Here is a 20000-nt window from a genome sequence, read left to right on the forward strand (position 1 = left end):
AGAGAGAGAGAGAGAGAGAGAGAGAGAGAGAGAGAGAGAGAGAGAGAGCACAAGCAAAAGGTTATAGGTGGAGCAACGTCAGGAGGAAAGGTAGCAGGGCAGGGAACGGACAAATGATCACAGCCAACTTTATAATGCTGGGTCATAGCAAAGTTTCTCCCGGCGTGTTGGCACAGTTCAGGGGCTGAGTGTTCAAGACAACAGTTGGAAGGTCATTTAAATACCCAGCTCGCCTCCCCGCAGTCGTTGAAGGAGGCAGCTGATTCACGGAGTCAACAGTCGTCGTAAGGTTAATTCACGCGATCATGACTCATGGTGATTGTTGAGTACACAGTGGCGGTTGAGTCCATGAATTCGAGGCCCGTGGAACCGCAGGCTGTCGCGAGAGAAGGCGCAGGCTGCGAGCGGCGTCCTATACAGGTCATGCAGGAATGCAGTGGCGGATGTAATTCGTGTCGGCATAATCTGAAAGCAGGTCAGCAAGCAGCGTGCTTAACAGGCTACCTGGCAGAGCAGTAGATAAAGGCTAGCCAGCAGGCAGGCAAGCAGACTGACAAGCAGGTAGATAAGCCATCAAAGCAGTACCTGCTCATGAAATAGCGACACAATGGTCTGCAGTACGATCTTGGTATGTGGTGGTAACCTACCCGTGGGCACTGAGTGATGCAGTCCCGGGCCTGCGAGGACCACTGATGGATTATTAGAGAGAGAGGAACGCAATGCCGCCCTCATTACGTACATAATATTTCATCGGTTAAGTTCTCATTTCATAATATTTAGCTACAGTTCAAAACGGATTTTAGGTTACGGTCAGGGGTATTGGCCGCATGCTTTCAGTTTTCTATTTTCAATTCTTACTCGCTATAGTATTGCAAGTAATAATGATAACAGTGCTAATAAGATTAATAATTGTACAAATTATGGTAATCATCGTTATTGTTATTATTATTATTATTATTATTAGTTGTATGATTATTAGGCCTTGAAAATTATTAGCATTACATACTCTATAGATATGACCGCCTTCCCCTTCTCTTTCCCTGTCATCTCTCCTCCCTTTCCCTCCCCCTTCCTCCTCCCGTTCCCTCCTCTCTTTCCTTCCCCTTCCCCCCCACCCCTTCCCTCCTCTCCTCTCCCCTCCCATCTACACCCCTCCCCTCCCATTCCTTCCCTCCCATCCAATCCCCTTCCCCTCCCCTACCCTCCCCCTTACCCTACCCTCCCGTACCCTCTCCACTCTTCCCACCCACCCCTCTCGCCCCGAGCACCCTGCCCCCGTAACTAGTGGTCTGACGGGTACACGATTAATATAATTAAAGCGCAAAGGGGTTGTCTTGTGGTGATCGGATCCGAGAGTCTCCCGCGCTGCTCGCTTGTGTTGTGGTCAGCTGATTCGAACGGCTGCTCTTGGTCGGACGAAGAAAGAAAAATTCAAGAGCGATTTTCGAGTTTCTCTCTTGTCTTGACTTGTATCTTTTTTCTTTTTCCTCCATTTCTTCTTCTTCTTTGTATTTTTTTCTTATTTTTGTTAAAGTCTTAAGTGACGTGTCATGCAGTCATGTTGGTTGGTTTGCGTTGGATGGATGTGGCAAGCTATTGACGATGCTTAAGACCGGATGTGACAGGTCGTCATGCGTCGTCGTGATGTGGTATTCGAGTCTCTCTCTCTCTCTCTCTCCTCTCTCTCTCTCCTCTCTCTCTTCTTTCCTCTCTCTCTCTCTCTCTCTCTCTCTCTCTCTCTCTCTCTCTCTCTCTCTCTCTCTCTCTCTCTCTCTCTCTCTCTCTCTCTCTCTCTCTCTCTCTCTCTCTCTCTCCTCAAACCTCTCCCCTACCATCAACTGCCTCAGCACCTCTCATCCATGCGCTTGCTGGATGAAAAAGCCTCCAATTCAGTCTGACGTGGTACAATTGCCACGAGGAGGGATTACCCGCCGCTGGGCAGTAGCGAGCACTTAGGGTGAGGCCAGTTCCTCTGCACGCACTCTTTTCCTCTCCCTCCTTGGACTTTCGGTTTCTTTTTATTCTTATGTTTTCATTCTTTCTTATTCTCTCTCTCTCTCTTTCTCTCTCTCTCTCTCTCTCTCTCTCTCTCTCTCTCTCTCTCTCTCTCTCTCTCTCTCTCTCTCTCTCTCTCTCTCTCTCTCTCTCTCTCTCTCTCTCTCTCTCTCTCTCCTTCTCTTCTCCTCTCTCCCTCCATCCATCCCCCCCCCTCTCTCTCTCTCTCACTCTCTCTCTCTTTCTCTCTTTCTCTTTCTCTTTCTCTTCCTCTTCCTCTTCCTGTTTTCCTCTCTCTTTTCTCGGATGAGAATCAGGCGTTGACGTCGCTCTTCGTAAGCTCAACCTGCAACTCATCTGCTTAGCGAGCTTTGCCTTTCGCGTTCGATCGGTCGTCTCGTGTCGTTTAAGAGCGGAAACGCGGGATTTTCTCTCTTTGTTTTTCTTCTTTGATTTTTCTTTCTCCTCTGCTTAGTTTTTCACTTATTTTTTTTTTATTGTATATATATATATTTTTTTTTTTGCTATATTATCAATTTTAGGGTATTATAGAAGTTTTCTTCCCGCTACCTTATTTTTATTCTTCTCTTTTTCTTCTCTTTTCCTCCTCTTCCTCCTCTTCCTTTTCCTTCTCCTTCTCCTTCTCCTCTCCGTCCTCCTCCTCCTTCTCCTCACCTTCCTCCTCCTCCTTCTTCCTTAAATAATGAAAACTGCACACAGCGCCGACTTCCCCTGCCGATAAAAACAGCTCCGGGCACGCGCCGTCTGACCTTCCTCACCCCAGCATGACCTCTCGCTTGACCCTCTGTTACGCCTCCGAGATCACTGCACACCATTCAGATTAGGTGCTGTGTTCTTCTTCCTTGTTCTTTTTCTCTCTATATTTGTATTTATTTATTTCTTGCGACTTTTTTTAAATCTTCGGGATGTAGTATGAGGGGCATGGGGCGTTGGAGAAGGGGGCGTGGCGAAAGGGTTTCGTGAAGACATTGTGCGGTGAAATGTTACCGATGGTGATAGTAATGATTGTGATAACGATGGTAATGATAATGATGATTATGATGATAATGATGATAATGATAATGGTAACAACAGTATCAACTAGTAGTAGTAGTAAAGATGATAATAATAGGGATAGTAATGACAGTGATGATGATGATAATAATGATAACGATTATGTAGATGATGACAAGGAGGAGGAGGAGTAGATAAATAAGGAATAGATAAATAAGTCAACCACATCCACGGATTCTGTAAGAAGAATGACAAGCATATATTTTCGATAAATTCCCACATTCTCACACTTACCCCCCCACCCCCGCCCTCCTCCTACTTTAGTATAAAAAGAGAAGAACGGTATGAAATAGGTGATTTGGGAGAGGGAGAGAGGGGGAGGGGGGAGGTATGTTGCTGGATGGAATAACTGAAATGAAACTGGTTACTGACTTTGGAGGAGGAAGAAAAAAAAGTTCGACTGATCAGTTTACGGGAGCGTTGACTCCTATTTGCGGGACGGCGATTTTTTGTTTTTTGTTATTGTTATTCTCTCCTCTATCTCTATCTGTCTATCACTCTTTCTTCCTTTTTTTCTCTATTTCTTTCTTTCTTTCTCTCTTTCTTTCTTGTAAGTATTTTTATTTATGTTTTATTTTCAATGCAACAAACGAACGCTTGATATGGAAGTTCATATAAGTGTGCATGTTCTCATCCGTTCCCCCGGGATACCGTCTCGTAGTCACTCTACAGTTACACGCTAAGGCAGATCCAAGGATATAGCAGACATCATCACCATAGGGATGTTCATTTTCGCCATTAAACAAGCGCTACTGTGTCTGTACCAGTGTTTATGACGAAATGCATATAAAAGTAAGGAGCAGAGGGTGTATTACCTGTTTGCTCTGCGTAGGTCGTGATGACAGGGGATACAGACCTATCCTCTTACAGAAGTATTGATTTACTGGTGAATAAACAACTTCGTGATCCCTGCACGATTCCGTAATGAGGCTGCGGTTCGCCCTGTTTGTTAGATTTCCATGACTAGAATGTTATTTTTTTAAGAAGGGACATTCCTTGTCTTTTTGAAGGGAAGAGGTGTCGACTTTATGTAGAGGAACTAGTGGTTTATCCTTGTTCGTGGTCCATGTGTATGCGTTTGTTTTACTTTTCGTGTTGGGGATATGCGGATGTTAATGCCTGATAAGGAACATTTTTAATGTTACGTATTATCAACGGTTAACAAGGACTTGTTTGGTCTTTGTGGAAACGCAAATATTATAGTTCAGTTAAGTGCAATTTCCTTAGGAACGTAAATAACATGGCCGTTCCCTAAAATGCATTATTCATATAGCGGAATGTTCGTGTCCATTACATTGTACAGCCATTGTGCACGAGGTGGGAGCCTCCTCCTTCCCCCTCCCAATCCCGCAGGCGATGAGCACACGTCATAGAAGACGCCAGTGTGACGGCAGTGGACAGGACAAGGAGGTAAACGCTTTTCCCCTCGCTCTCGAAAGGTGTTTGGGTTGCGTTACTAGGTCAAGATAGCGGACCTGTCACTCGACCCCTACACTGCCTGTGTGACGCAATGCACATCGCAACTCGCGGAGCATGGGAGAGGGGGAGAGAGTGGGAGATGTGCTGGGCATACGTTACAACCTTGAGCATGACAAGAAAAATGAAAATACAATGGAGGAATGGAAGATAAAGAGGAGAGTACGTGCCGCTGCTACAAATGGCGATAGAGGCGTCCGTAGTGAGTGTGCAATCAACAACTCGCAGGCAGATGTAGATGAGACTTAAGAGCAGGGTGAGGTGTAGCGAACGACCGTGAAGGAGAACGGTGGACGCAGGAGGAGCTCGTGGTGAAGGAGGGTGGGGGGAATAAGGGGTGGGGGATGCTAGCCTGAAAATGGGCGGTTTGGACACCGTAATTGACGAGTACTATGACTGATGACTCGGACCAGGCCAGCTCAGAGCGGGAAAGAAGCGGGGTTCCTGGGTGCTAGCTGGATCATATCATCCTGGCGTTCCGAAGGATCATATGGAACTCTGAATGAGAGGGAAGTTCTCCCATCAAGCGACGGGGGATCTTCTCGACGGAGGAAGAGGTGGATTGGACGTAGCGGCGACTGCAAGCAAGAAGTGGCGCTGTAGGAACTCGCCATTGCTTCGCAAGCGATCTCAGAGGACAGAATGCCAATGTGTAATAATAAGCTAACGGTTTCTTTCTCACACCCTCCCCTCCTCCCTCTCCCCTCCCCCCTCTCTCTCACTGGAGAGTGTAGGAGATTATCGTCTCTTTTCGATTTTTTCCTCTTGGTTATGACGGAGCAGAAGTAAGCTGTGGTACATTGTCATGGTTCCTCGTTTTTTTTATCTCTCTCCGGAGATATAATAATACACACGGAGAAAGCGTGGACGAAGAAGGAGAGGAAAAAATGTATATACGTGTTTGTCAATAACGGGAAGCCGGAGAAAATCGAAACAAAATAATATTCGAAGACAGCTTAAAGAAAGGTACTGTTGTTGTTGAGAGAGAGAGAGAGAGAGAGAGAGAGAGAGAGAGAGAGAGAGAAAGAGAGAGAGAGAGCGAGAGAGAGAGAGAGACCGTTTGCTTGATACTGGACTCTTGGTCCGTGTTGAGTGAATTTGCAGGAAATGTCTAAGTAACTGTAACCTTTGTCTCTTCCTTGAGGGTAGAGTCTCCCAGCCGGGAGTGGCCGACATTCAAAGTAATACAATGGTAGTTAAAAGGAGGATCTTGATGTTCGAAGCCATTTCCTTTTTTTATGATATCCATCATTATTCCCATTGTTGTTACTGTTCTTGGTATTAGCATTATTGCCATTATTATTAAAAGTATTAGTAGTAATAGTAAAAGTGGTAATAGTACCTTCATAATCAGAAGTCCAGCATCATAATCATCATAATCAGAAAGACTAGCACCATAACCATCATAATCAGAAAGATCATCATCTTCTTCATTAGCATTACTCCTCCTCCCCCTCCTCACCATCATCATCATCATCATCACGCATCATTTATTACCGTCATAGCATTTCGACGACCCGAAAATCACACGGATGGGATCAGGCCAGACCCTGGGTGGGCTGTCAAGTACTCCGTATTCCACAAGTATCACTGAAAGGAAGAGTAAAAATCCGTCTTCCTATCTCGCTAAAATGTATAATAGAACCTGTTTGAAGAGACATTCGAACCTCACACTTATCAATGCCAATCGCAAACCAAGAGTGTTGGCGCGACACTCAATCCCTCGACCTAGCACCGGGCAGAGAGCAGATAGCGAAGGTTGAGGGAGGAATCCTTGTGTTGTTGTCCTTCCTTCCTTCGTTGGTTCCTTGGGGCATTTTGTTTTGTGTCGATCTTTCTGTTTGATCGTTTGCAGAGGTTTTCGTTTGTGTTAATTTTTTTTCTTGATATATCCGTCTAATTATCTGTGTCTTTCTTTCCTTCTTTATTTTTATCCCCTTTCTCTCTTTGTCATATACTCTGTCACTCACTCTCCATCTCTCTCTCTTTCTCTGTCTTCCTCGCATTTCCTCTCTCCCTCCCTCCTCCATTCTCTCCCCCTCCCCTTTTCTCTCCTTCTTGCTATATCTATTTGTCTAACTGTCTGTGGATCGTTCTGGATATCTGTCTTCTCATTTATCTATCAGGATTTTGCCTTTCTAGTGATAGGAACATACCCATTTGGCAGCACAGAATCCTGAGGAGGTGAAAATACCGTTGCTAAGGTAACGGTGGCGCATACGTCGTAAGGGATATGTTTTTTTTTTTATTAAAGAATCTTTTTACAGTTATCTCACGGTTGGTCCAATCGCGTGCTAATCTGACATCAAGACGGAGATGAGAGGATGTGGATAGGATAAAGCGGAAAAGGATGTCAATGCTTAGAAAAAAAATAAGGAGGAAGGAGGGGGGAAAAGGCTTCTAGAGTTTGAATGGCAGCACCCACGGAAACACGCAATGTACAAGGTTAAGGAGTTGTGATCTGTGCTCATTCTCCTTCCCCCTCCTCCTCCTCCTCCTTCTCCTCCCGCCTTAAGACCGCGTTCTTGTTTGTTGCAATATTATCTTCACCCACGTGTATTGGCTCAAACTGGTTTCAAGCTCTCAAGCTGCTTTCCATTTATTCCTGTATAATCTTACTCTGACGTTTTTTAAGAGGCACGCACATCAACGATTTGACAAAAGTAATGTTTCATTCAGATCACTGAGTCAACTTTGATTTTCTTTTGTTTTTTCTATTTTTTTACGGAAGAAAGAACACGTTTCATGTCCATATACAAACCCAAGGTGCGGGAAGGTTGGAAAGCTCCTTTTTAAGACATTTAAAATCGGTGAGCCGGAGAGCGTGGGCATAGCGAACTTACTGTTACGAGGTATGCATGCCCTAAATTGTTCGTTGATTTGCATTGTTGCGTACGGAGTCTCGGCCTCGAATCCTCTCTTGAATCTGGCGTGCTGTGGCAGAAATATGAGTCACTTTATACTCGAATATAGGTCAGCATTTTGTCCGTAAGTGCGTGAAAACTCGCGTGCAGTGTGTGAGTAAGCGTGAGTCCTCAAAACAAGCGTAGCGGGAGGTGGTGTTTATGGCATTTAGGCAATGTTGCATTCATTTGCACCCGTTGAAGGCCTCCGTCCACATTGAAGCAATACCGAGGAAGAGGTTGCTTGGGCGTCCTTCGATTCAATTGCTCTCGAGTGATTATTTGGTATTATTAAGAATTAACTAATTTAAACAGACTCCACACGTTTTGACCTCTATCTGATTCATAGCTGTAGACGATATTAATCATCATTACGCAAGCTGAGGATTACGAAAATACTTTCTTTTAATTACCATACCTATTCTCACTTCCTCATCTCGCTGTGTTCCCTCCCACACCCACCACCAAGATCTCTATGCCCCCCTTCCAGGCACCACCTCCCTCCCCGCGCCCTGCCCTCGGGCCAACATCTGAGTGGTCGTGTTCAGATTTCCGGGCTGAAAAAAAGCTAGCCAATCATAGTCAAATGCCGAAGTTCACACGAGACTCCCAAACAAGATCCCAGCAGCGCCATAAGGCTTTTTTCCCCACCCAGTGTCGCTGTGTTGTTTGTTTACGCCCGCGGGCGGGGCGGGGGAGGTCGTCTAGTACGCATACCAGCGACTTTTAGTTAGTGCGGCTGGCGTGGGTGGCCATTCTTATAAATGTGTTTTTTGCCTGTGTTATCATAAGGGATGTACATGTTCTTGGTCGTTTTTGTTTGTGTGCTTCTTTATGTGGACTTTCATCACACACACACACACACACACACACACACACACACACACACACACACACACACACACACACACACACACACACACACACACACCACACATACACACATACACACAACCAGACAGACAAGCACAGACAAAGAATCAATCAATCAATCTATTGCTCTCGGCCAAGCTCTTCGATGACAAAGTCTCTCTCAGCCTCAAGGAACCGGAACCCCACGTCGGTTTAAAGGTCCCGCCACGTTGACTTAACCTTCCGCCCAAACACGCCAGCTTCCAGGGCATTTTTTCCCCCCGTGTCTTTCCTTGACATTCCTCTCAAGGATATTCGGTTTGTGCGAACACCCACTCCACGTGTGCAAGAACTGAACGCCTCGTCCGCATCCATCTACAGCGACCTCCTCCGCGCTCTGCTGCCGCTTGATTGCGCTGAAGGTCTACGTCTTTCGGGAAGCTTTAGTTACAGCTTTTGTTTACAGTTACGGTAGCGTTGCTTTGGCAGAGCATCACATCTAAGAAAAAATATACTCCATTTTGGTCCTCCTTTTTAAGCAATGTCTTGGCGACTCAATCCTGTTGTAGAGTCAGAGATTCGGATGCGGTGGGTAAGGTAACCGAGGAAGGACAAAAAGCTGCAGCGAACGGTACGAGTGAGGGCGTGGAGACTGGGCAGAGGGGAGGGGGAGGAGGGGGTTGTGGGTGAGGTTGTTTGCGGCCCGTGCCGTTCACCTGTCTGTGTCCCTTGTGACTGCGCCGCCCCGTGGCCTGTCTGTTTGACTGTGCTTTGCTCTCTGCCGCTGGCTTTTGTTTGCTCTCTTTGCAATGAAAACACTGCTTAGTCATGGCATAGGTGATATGTATATATATATATATATATATATATATATATATATATATATATATATATATATAATATGCATATATATATGCATATACATACAGATATATACATACATACATATATATATATGTGTGTGTGTGTGTGTGTGTGTGTCTGTGTCTGTGTCTATGTTTATGTGTATGTATGTATATAGCCATTCATATATGTGTTTCTACTTTTGTGCGCATGTGTGTGTGTGTCGGTGTCTGTTTTGTATGTTTTCGTGAACTTCGATATATAGCATCGCGTATATGTAAAATATATCTCAATATCAATGATACTAAGAAGGACACTCGAGAAAGAGATGTGCCAACCTTACCCGACCAGATAGTAGCGGACAGGCAACAGTGAAAGCTCTCCTTGAGACTGCCTCCCGCCAACCCCAACACCAACCCTCATCCATCCCCCCTCCCCCTTCCCCCTTCCCCCTTCCCTTCATAGACAAAAGTGGAGGCGAGTAAAGAATGGAAGAGCAGTGGGTGGCCGAAAACACGTTACTCAACTCATCAAGGGGTATGCGTCACTAAGTGGAAATAAAGGTTGTTGCGGTCGCTTTCGTGTGTGTGTGGGGGGGGGGTGCAGCGAAAGGGGAGGGATAGGAAATAAAAAAGTAAATTGAATTGAAAACAATGAGCCAAAAGTACTGTGTAAAGAAGACCACTTAATGGAAGTACAGAATACATGATTTTGGTGCCAGATATGTATCCGTGACACGAAACGTTGTATAAGTATGACTGTTCGTCAGCGTAAAAAGTCAAATATTAGGTATTCCTTAAAGAGTTTTTGAATAAAAAAAAAACGTTTATAAGAGAAAATCTAACTGATCTAATTGTTCAAGAGGAGAAACTCTAAGCCGAGCTTGAATGATTGTCTTGTAAAACTAGTTTGGCATAATCAGGTCATAGCAGTTAAAGTACTATACCAAATGTACTTCTTGCAGTGCCTTTGAGGTCTAATGAACAAGCACATCGTTTTAGCTGACTGACATTTCAGTCTGTCATATTTCATAAGTCAATATTTTTCTTTGGGACTTTTTGACTTGTTGACTTTTTGGAATGATTGCTGTGAATAGGTATTTTGTGGTTAAAGCTTAATTGCATCTCCACGTAAATTATATGTTCTGAGTGAAAGGAAACCTATATAAGATAGACGTTTGCGTGTATAGGGAAAGGTCAATCAAGTGAAGATATTTTTCTAGATCAATTTACTGATGGCAATTATAAATTCATAGATTAAATTGTGCATCTTGAACTCACTAATTGCGATTTTGTACCCTTTGACCACTTTTTATATAGTAGTTTGATGAACGCCAGAGTTTTAAAAGAAAACTGGTTAATCTGTCAGAATAACTTCCAGTGTGAAAAGTGACGATACTATATGGATACTGGCTTTGGTAGCCTGCGGATGTTTTACAGTTGCGTTGCGTGAGGCAGTTTAATTTTAGTTGGTAGTAGTTATGGTAGACATACTACCACTGCTAATCATCATCCTCATTATTATCATTATTATTATCATTAGTAGTAGTAGTAGAACCTGTATTAATAATAGCAGCAGCAGCTGCAGCATCAGTAGTAGCACCTTTATTATCATTAAGTATATTATTATTGTTTTAATGTAATTGTTGATACTGTGAAAACCCCGACTGACCCCTTCCCGTGTCATTCCAGGTCACCCCAACAGTTTGGACGAGCGGCTGGATGGGCGGGGCCTCGACATCTCGCACAACATGGCGCCCGCCTCCCTCTACGCCCGTAGCAATGGGTCGGCGTCCTCCGCCTCCCCGCCCACGGTGTCTACGCCCTCCATGCTCATCGTCCCCCAGCCCATCAACGCCGCCAAGATGCCGCCCACGCCGCCTGGCATCGGACAAAACCCGCCCAATAACGGTTCCGCTCGGAAGTACCAGTGCAAGATGTGTCCACAGGTAGGTCCCGAGGTTAGCACCTATTCTTTTCTTTCCTATTTTTCTTTTTTTTTGGGGGGGGAGGGGGCATGCCGCTGTCCATAATGTTTCTATTTGGAGGATTGAAAGAAAGTCTTTGCTCTTGGTTGGTCACGTACGCCGTTCTGCCGCCATAGAGACGTCATTGTGATGGGGCACGCCAGGCTCTGAGGGTGGGAATGCGCACAAGGATGTAGTTCGTGTTGCAGATTGCCATTTTATCGGTAACTTGAAACTCCAATTAATGGTATTTGCAAGCCATGCCCGGGGCCTAGTGGCTCTGTAGGGAAACGTCATTAGATGTCTTTCCACCCTGAGTTTTTTTTAGTCGATGTAAGCTAACCCAGCCGTAAGTTGCCCCAATTGACTGGTTATGGTGACAGTGGTGACAGGTAACGATTGGGTGGGGGTGGAAGGTGGATAGGGTGGAAAGGGGAGAAGGGGGGGGAGGGGCTGGAGCGTGAAACCCCCGTCGACTGGCCTTAGGAGGCAGGAAGCCATGATAGGGAGGAGAGGGGGGGACGCAGCCTTGGCTCTCTAGATTGCTATAACAAGAGACTGAAGGTTCGCCGCCACGGTCCAGCGCGGCCGGGGTTGCGTCACGGGTCCTTATAGGTCAGAAGTCTCTCACTGTGTCAGCCTCGGTCCACGGCCCTGCTAGTGCCACGGACGTCAGCTGCTGCTACATGCAACTCAACTATCAGTGCGAGCTCAGATTCTTCTCTTGCAGCAACCTGTGCCTGTGCTGTAAGTTCTGATAGTTCAGTTTGTTATGCGGAATGACTTTAGTTCTTGTTATCCTCGCTTATAATTCCCTCGCCCACTCGCCCCCGACCCCATGACAATAAGAATGATGGATAATTCGGCTGAGAGCCGTGGCTTTGATAGATTACTTCGGTAATCTATTAACGAAATGGATGTATGTTTTCTCGCGAAAGCCCAATTACCCGACAATACTCAGATTTTATTATTTTTCCCTCTCTCTCTCTCTTGCATGCCCGCCCGCCTGCCTCCGCCACCGGCTCTCGAACGCGTGCGTGTCGGCCGCTGCGCAAACGGGTCTCTTTAAAGTGCTCTCTAATGATACGCTAAGCCTTATCACCTATAGGATGAAAGTTGACCAGCCCAGCTGCGGGCGAGGGGCTAATCGCACACGGGAACTGCAGCGGCGACTTGACAGCTCCGGACCGGACTCGAGCGGGTTTTTCTCTTACTTGGAGACGCTGTGTTACGTGTGCGTGTGTCTGGGGGAGCGGAGGAGGGGGAGAAGGAGGGAAGGTGGGGCCCTGATGGGGGATGGGGGGATGTGTCCTGCTAGCGGAAGTGGCACGTAAACTTTAAAGTCCAAGATGTCTTTTTTCCGAATTTATATGCCTTTTTTTTGATGGGTAATACGCAGAGGGCCTTTGTACTTGCCCAGATTTGCGATTTGTTTTATCCTGGCAGCGGTTATTTGAAGATGATGCTAGATATGCTAGTTAGAAAATTTATATAATATTAACGATGGTAATTATAATAATCAACAAACAGGAAGATTTCGTAACGAAAATAAAAATTAAAAAGCGGGAGAGAAAGAGGTAGTAAGAGCGTCGCAAGAGCAGCAGAAGTGAACTTAACTACCCCTCCTCTCCCCCCTCCCCACACACCCCGCCCGCAGGCCTGCTAATCTCCACTTTACAATACCTTTTGGCCATCCCAAGGCTCACGCAACACGCTGCCGGGTTTTCCACGGCTTAACACTCGCTTTGTGCGCTATTTTAGTTAAAGATTGCCAATGCAATAGTTCTATGGACAGTTGTTGGCCTCTGATATATAGAAATATTTAGAAAGTAAAGACCGTGATGTGAAAATCTACTATCAAGAACTGGAAGCTAGGGTACAGTAGAGGTTTCATTTCGCCCTCTCAAAAACACGGCCAAGCAACCCGGTACATATTCACTGAGTGGCCGGTTTTATAGCAGTGTTACATTTTCGACTTGCATGAGCCGTAGCAGCAGAGCTAGGTCGCCCGGGTTCAGGTCGGACTTTCAGAAGCCTTGTCTTGTAGCCGCCCAAACCGAGTCCGCGCCGCTGGTTTCATATCAAGGAGACTCCAGACGATAAATACTGACTTCAGACTAAAATTCCAAGGCCTCTGTCAATCACGCTGAGTGATATCGAGGTTAAGAAAAAAAAAATGTGTCTACGAAATATATAATCAAATCTCAACCAATTTGTTTAATTGCGAGGAATCATTTCCTCCCGTCTTCTTGTTGCTCGATGGTGCTTAGGTCACCTTGCAGGTCCTTGCAGCCCGCCGACACCAGCTATTACACGGGAGAAATTTCTACTCGGAGGTCCCGAGGCCAGGCGGCGAGTGAGGCGACGGCGACCTGTGCGGCGCTGGCTGGCCCAGATGGAGAGAGAGGCTTCTGATGGAGCGGCCGGTGGCGCTAGCCACTTGCTCAGAGGAAGCCGCACTTGTGTCATTAAAAGCACATGCGCTTGATTGATTAAAATAGGAAAGAATATAGGAATGAAATGCCAAATACTTCATATTTGTTTCTTAATTTCAACTCACCTTGTAAAAACATTCGATGGTGTGCACTCCGTGCCTGCGGCGGTTGGAAATACATTTTCGAATTCCTTTTGCCAGTGTCTCGGTATCGCTCAGCCTTTCGGACACTGGCGACACTGATACCAATACTCGGTATCGCTTCCTGCAGTGTCAACCACCAGACGTCAAGACTGATTTCTCGGAAAGATAATAGGCTACCCGTTCCTACCTCACATTTTCATTCTTTCTTTTCAACTATTATCATTATTTCCATGCGCCTCCTAGTTTCTGTTTTCTACTCTGTTGCTTTTCCATTTCATTTGTGGCATTTCCCGAACTTTCTCTGCCAAGCGTTGTCTTTTCCCATTATTGGTGCACCTTAACTTAATACACACAAACACACGCACACGCACACGCACATGCATACACACAAACACACTCAAACATACACACAGTCACTCACTCTCTCTCTCTCTCTCTCTCACACACACACACACACACACACACACACACACACACACACACACACACACACACACACACACACACACACACACACACACACTTTGCATGATTTAGCGTGAGAGAGAGAGAGAGAGAGAGAGAGAGAGAGAGAGAGAGAGAGAGAGAGAGAGAGAGAGAGAGAGAGAGAGAGAGAGAAGGAGGAGGGGTGGACAGGAGGAAAGTAGGAAAATATAGATACAAAGTGCCCATCAGTGATCCCGTCTAGGCCAAGATGAGGTCAAGGGAATTATGTACGAGGTTGCAGTGATTATTTTGTCTTAGTCAACCCAACGATACCATTCCGAGAACTAAGGGCAAGCTGGAAGGGGCGAGGAGAAATGTTGCGAAATTAGAATTGGATAGAAGCGAGTTAGTAGAAATGGAGAGAGAGAGAGAGAGAGAGAGAGAGAGAGAGAGAGAGAGAGAGAGAGAGAGAGAGAGAGAGAGAGAGAGAGAGAGAGAGAGAATTGTTATCACGTGTGTGTGTGTGTGTGTGTGTGTGTGTGTGTGTGTGTGTGTGTGTGTGTGTGTGTGTGTGTGTCTGTGTGTGTGTGTGAATGTATGTGCGTGTGCTTGTGTGTTTACGTGTGGGTGTGCGTGTTCTCGAGCGCGTGTGTGCAATTGTGCATGCATTTGCCAACCAACCTATGTGTGAATACTGGTGTTAGAAAGCCTGAGATGCCGCAGGCATTTTTTTGCGAGTGAACTGGGCTTTAGTTGTTTGTTTATACTCTCCTGCCGATTTGCATGCGTATGTCATTGCTTGGCTGTTTATCAATGGAACAAGTATGTCATGCTTCTCGACCTCTGTAAATGTATAACTTGATATTCCAAGCACGTCGTGAGTGGTTATGTTAATAGGAACGTTGCCGAGGTATGTTGATAGTACCCATGAACCGTTGCTTGGTCTGTGCTTTCGCAGTGAGCTTGCATTGTTGCTGCCGTTTGAGATTCTCTGAACGTCTCTGCACTATAAGAAACTAAAGTGAAATATACAGATATGCTAATCTTTTTTGTGTAGCGAATGCAGCTGACGAATGATAGTGAAAATAAATGGTTCAAAGCGTGAGGTACGTCATGGTGAATGGTAATGCTGATGGTGCTTATGGTGATGGCAATGAATATAGTGAATGCAAGGTGTCCCGGTGCTCTGGTAAGCTTGGTAGCCACGCCCATTTCTGGCATGCAGCTTCTCGCGTACGTACCCTCCATGCTGGCTGCTTTGTAATATTAAGTTTTCTCCGCTTTCTTGTGCTCACTTGTGAGGTGTTATTTATGAATGAGATTCTTTTTTTGGTGTGCGAGGATTATGTTGCTGTGCTTGATAAAAGCGATGATGAAATGAGAAGACCATTCGAGAATCTGCTTTCGATTGCAGGCGATGGCATATCAGTTGACTTCAGTGCTCTTTCGCAATACAGGAATCCCCGCTTTCAGCATCCCCTGCCGTACCCTTCTCCCCCCTCTCCCCCTTCCCCTCCCCACGCCGCTCCTGTTTTACCTCACCCCCTCCTCTTCACTCCCTCTCCTCGTTTGCCTTACTTGCCCTTTCCTCCCCTATTCTTTCCCCACCTCTCTTTACACTCCACCAAACATTCTACCTCTCCCCCACCTTGTATTATCGTACCCAACTTCCCCCCGCTCTGTCCCTTTCCTCACCCTCCCCCCTTCACACACTACGCCACGCATCCTCCCCTGCCCTACCATACCTAATCCTATCGCACCCTATCCCTTCCTTTCGTGCCTCCCTCTCGTATCCTTCATCTCCTTCTTTTTCTCCTCTTCCTACCCTTCCCTCCCCACCCCCATCTCCTACCCCCACCGTTCCCTGGCTACTCTCCCGTGAAGGATCTAAGGAACATATCCTTTTTACATCTCGAGGGATGTCTTTATAGGGCACTTAAAATCCCTCAAGCAAGACCAGAGCGGCTATAGCATTCGACTCTTCATGCCATACACGTTTAGTTGATATCTTTGTGGTCGGTCCAAGTCTCGTGTTGACCGAAAGGGCGATTTATCGGGAATCCAAGCTTCGATTAATTAAATAATGAGTGTTTGTTTTTTTATTATGTGTGAATATATGCTTTTGTTTTCTTCTTATTTTTTTTCCTCGTAAGCTTCACGTTCATTCTCGTGTGACTTCTTTCGACTCCATCAATCATTATCTCCTTTTGGTCGATTTTACTCCCTCATTAAGGCCACTGACAACACTTTTGAAAGACGAATCCGCCTTAGCCAACACTACCGCTATAAAATCACTTGTAGAACTTGACGTAAGTGGGTGGGGAGAGGGGCAGGGGGTAGGGGCAGAGGAAGGGGGAGCCTTGACACGGAGGTTCATTAGGGCGAAAGTTTAGAGTCACTTTTGCTGAATTATCTTTAATATGAGCGAATAGTAGGGGATATATATATATATATATATATATATATATATATATATATATATATATACACACACACACACACACACACACACACACACACACACACACACACACACACACACACACACACACACACACACACACACACACACACACACACACACACACACACACACACACACATACACACACACACATACACACACACACTCGAGAGGGAGAGGGAGAGAAAAGATATTTGGCTACGAGCAACAGGTGACCAGGAGCCCGAGTCGCAACCGCCTCTCCTTCTTCTTTTTCTTCTTCCTCGTCGTCGCCTTTCTCATCCTCCTATACCTCCTCTTCCTCGTCTTCCTCCTCCTTTTTCTCTTCTTCTTCTTCTTCTTCCTCCTCCTCACTCTCATCCTCCTCTACCTACTCCCCCTCCTCTCCTCCTACTCCTTCTTCTCCTACTTCTCCTACTCCTCCTACTCTTTTTTCTCCTCTTCCTCCTCCTCCTCCTCCTCCCCCGCCTCCCCCTCCTCCTCTTCCTCCTCCTCCCCCTCCTCCCCCCTCCCTCCTCCTCCTCCTCCTCCTCCTCCTCCTCCTCCTCCTCCTCCTCCTCCTCCTCCTCCTCCTCCTCCTCCTCCTCCTCCTCCTCCTCCACCTCCTCCTCCTCCCCCCCCCTGACCCTCCACCTCCTCCTCCTCCCCCCCCCTGACCCTCCTCCTCCTCCTCCTCCTCCTCCTCCTCCTCCTCCTCCTCTTTCCAAGGCGTCCGAGAAGGAATGTGACGTCTCCGAGAAAAGTCTTTTGTCTTGGTCACATTGCGGGAGTGTGACAACCCGACGGGCGAGGGAAGGGAAGGGCGATGGAAGGGGAAGGAAGGGCAGGGGAGAGTGATGGAAGGGGAGGGTGATGGAAGAGGAAGGAAGGAATGGGTTAGGATGGGTAGATTGGAGAGAGAAGGGAAGGTGAAGGTAGGGAGGGGAGAGATGAGGAAGGAAGGGAAAGAAAGGGGAGGGGTGAGGAGGGACAGGGAAGATGAGGAGAGACGAACGATGGGGTAAGAAGGAAGGAGATAGACGGGAACGGAAGAGATGAGGAAGGAAGGGGAGTCAAGGGGAAGAGGACACGAGGACAAGTAGGGAAGAGTGCATGCAAGGGCTTTGTCATAGTGAAGGTTTCTCTCTCTCTCTCTCTCTCTCTCTCTCTCTCTCTCTCTCTCTCTCTCTCTCTCTCTCTCTCTCTCTCTCTCTCTCTCTCTCTCTCTCTCTCTCTCTCTCTCTCTCTTATGGTGAAGGGAAGTGGAGTTTCGTGAGGGAGGGAAGGCGCAAGAACGGATATCTATTGTAAATACTGGCTGAGGAAGCAGCGCACTACGATTTTGTTTTGTTGTTATTGAGACGTTGGCAATGAGGCGAATCCAAAATAAACGATGGGAGGAGATATATGTAAACAATGAATATGACGCTCCAGTCTCTTTCCATTTTATCCTCCCCCTTCTCTCTCTCTCTCTCTCTCTCTCTCTCTCTCTCTAAGTCATTCACACACATACTTTCTATCCCTCGCCTATATCCCCGTCAAAGTCTTCCTCTCCCTCTCCCTCGGCCTTCCTCTCTCTCCTCTCATCCCCCTCTTCCTTACCCAGTTGCCTGCGAGCAAGTTGTCCCTCGGTGGGTGAGATGGCCAGCTCAGCCGGGTTGTGATACACATCCTCCAAGATGGAACCGATAAGAGACTGTTGAACTTTCTCTTCGTTATACGCACGGGGTCCCTCTGTGTCGTGTGTGTGACTGGCAGATTCCGCTTTTGTGCCGTGTAATTCTTACGTTACACGACAAACAGTGGCGTCACCGTTCACTCGCTGTTGTACACTTAGGTCCTCCTCCTCCTGTTGTAGTACCGGACTTCGGGTACTTGTCACGACCATCTCGTAGGGTCCGAGTCCGAGAGTTTGTGGTCATGTCATTATGTCAGCTCGTTGATATGGATCTTGCTGGTGGGTGTAATACAACAATGTGGTTATTATACTTTGCCTCCATGAGACACTTTTCGTAAGAGGGATGTGAAGGGTTGGAGCTTGTGTCTAGGAGTCTTCGTTAAACTTATAGGGAAGTAGATGCGAGAAGGGAGTCAGTTCCCATGTCCTACAGGATCTTACCCAGGGGGGGGGGGGGAGCCGGGAGCATAAGAATATATGTTTTGATTTCACCATTACTTTCGGATTTTCAATAATTTGCACGAAGATATGGGCGGCGTGATGGCAAAGATCAACTGTGAAAGGTGGGGCATGGTGGTAAAAAGGTTAAGAAATACTGCTCTATCTGCATGATGTGCCTAGCCCACACAAAAAGTAATTACATTCCCAGAAGAATAAAGACAACACTCGGCGGGATCGCGAATCGAAGCTCACCGACGCAATTAGAACCGAGATCCACGCAGGGTTACGAGGGTCAAAAATACGAGGCGTGACTCATCATAAAGCTGATATTTCAATGGGTATTCAAAGCAGGGGGTCATCTACGTTAACTGCTTATAGTTTGGTTTATAGGCTGACGAAGAAGTTAAGTCATGCTGAAATACTCTTGGTTCAAATGAAACAGATAGATACCTGTACATAGATATCTTCTAGTTTGTTATTGTTATATTCTGTAACCTACTACTTCTATTCTATTCCAACGTATTACTTCTATCAGAGGAACAGGTATAGTATTTCAATATTGTGATCGAAGCAGAAATGACGTATTCTGGCCAGACTACAACGAAAGGCGAAACTAGGGGATCCAGTCGCCGGGTTACTGTAGTCAACACAGAAATGGCAAAGGTCCGTTTTCTTAAATAATATATTCCATTTTCTTCGGCGAGACATGCCTTCGACCCGCTCGTTGCACCGTATTTAAAGAACCAGGTCACGTGAGTTAATTGCCTTGTAGTAATAATCTGTTACATATTTACTAAGGTGAGCACGGTCTATAAAAGATAATAGAGGGGCAAAGCAGGACGTAAAACAGCTGTGACCAATGCTTGGCCTCAGTCATTTGTTCATTTAGTCCACTTTGTTGGCATAAATCAAGAGTTACGTATGTATATGGCTTGTTTCGGGGGGGAATATGTGTCGAGTTGCTTTTAAATTTGCGCCCCGGAACTTTTGGCTGCCATTGTGACGTCCGAGGATACCTCTATATGGATAAATAGTGTGCCTGTAAGGTTAACACATGTGCTATCTCTCCAGCTGCTGCCACTCGTTCGACAGACCCAACATCCAGTCGTCAATTACTCATACATGTGAACTCATTACCATAGGTACAGGTCAGACTTACAACTATAATGACCTTAATTGGCTTTGTCTTCTGAGTGGCTATGCTGATGGCCTGGTACCAATTTTTACGGTCTTTTTTATACGCCGCCCGTTTGACTACATATTTCAGATAGCCCCCATGCTAAAGTATACCCGTTCGTTGCCCAGTCTTTTCGTCGGGCATTTCA

At 46.2% G+C, this 20000-nt stretch overlaps 1 protein-coding gene across 18 annotated transcripts in view; it reads left to right on the forward strand.

Moving 5' to 3' along the window:
- Window positions 1-20000, forward strand: part of LOC122251066 (zinc finger protein rotund) — a 788340-nt gene that overhangs the window by 740586 nt on the left and 27754 nt on the right. For 11 of the 18 annotated variants that reach the window (XM_086545944.1, XM_086545940.1, XM_086545941.1 and 8 more), the window contains one exon: window positions 10835-11103. In XM_086545944.1, the coding sequence (XP_086402070.1) occupies window positions 10835-11103 (269 nt within the window). The remainder of the gene's footprint in view (window positions 1-10834; window positions 11104-20000) is intronic. The other 7 variants (XM_086545946.1, XM_086545945.1, XM_086545948.1 and 4 more) reach the window with 1 other exon arrangement.

This window comes from Penaeus japonicus, unplaced genomic scaffold (assembly GCF_977035675.1).
Source record: "Penaeus japonicus unplaced genomic scaffold, GWHDUDI00000001_assembly GWHDUDI00000017, whole genome shotgun sequence".
In the NCBI taxonomy this organism is placed as follows: domain Eukaryota; kingdom Metazoa; phylum Arthropoda; class Malacostraca; order Decapoda; family Penaeidae; genus Penaeus; species Penaeus japonicus.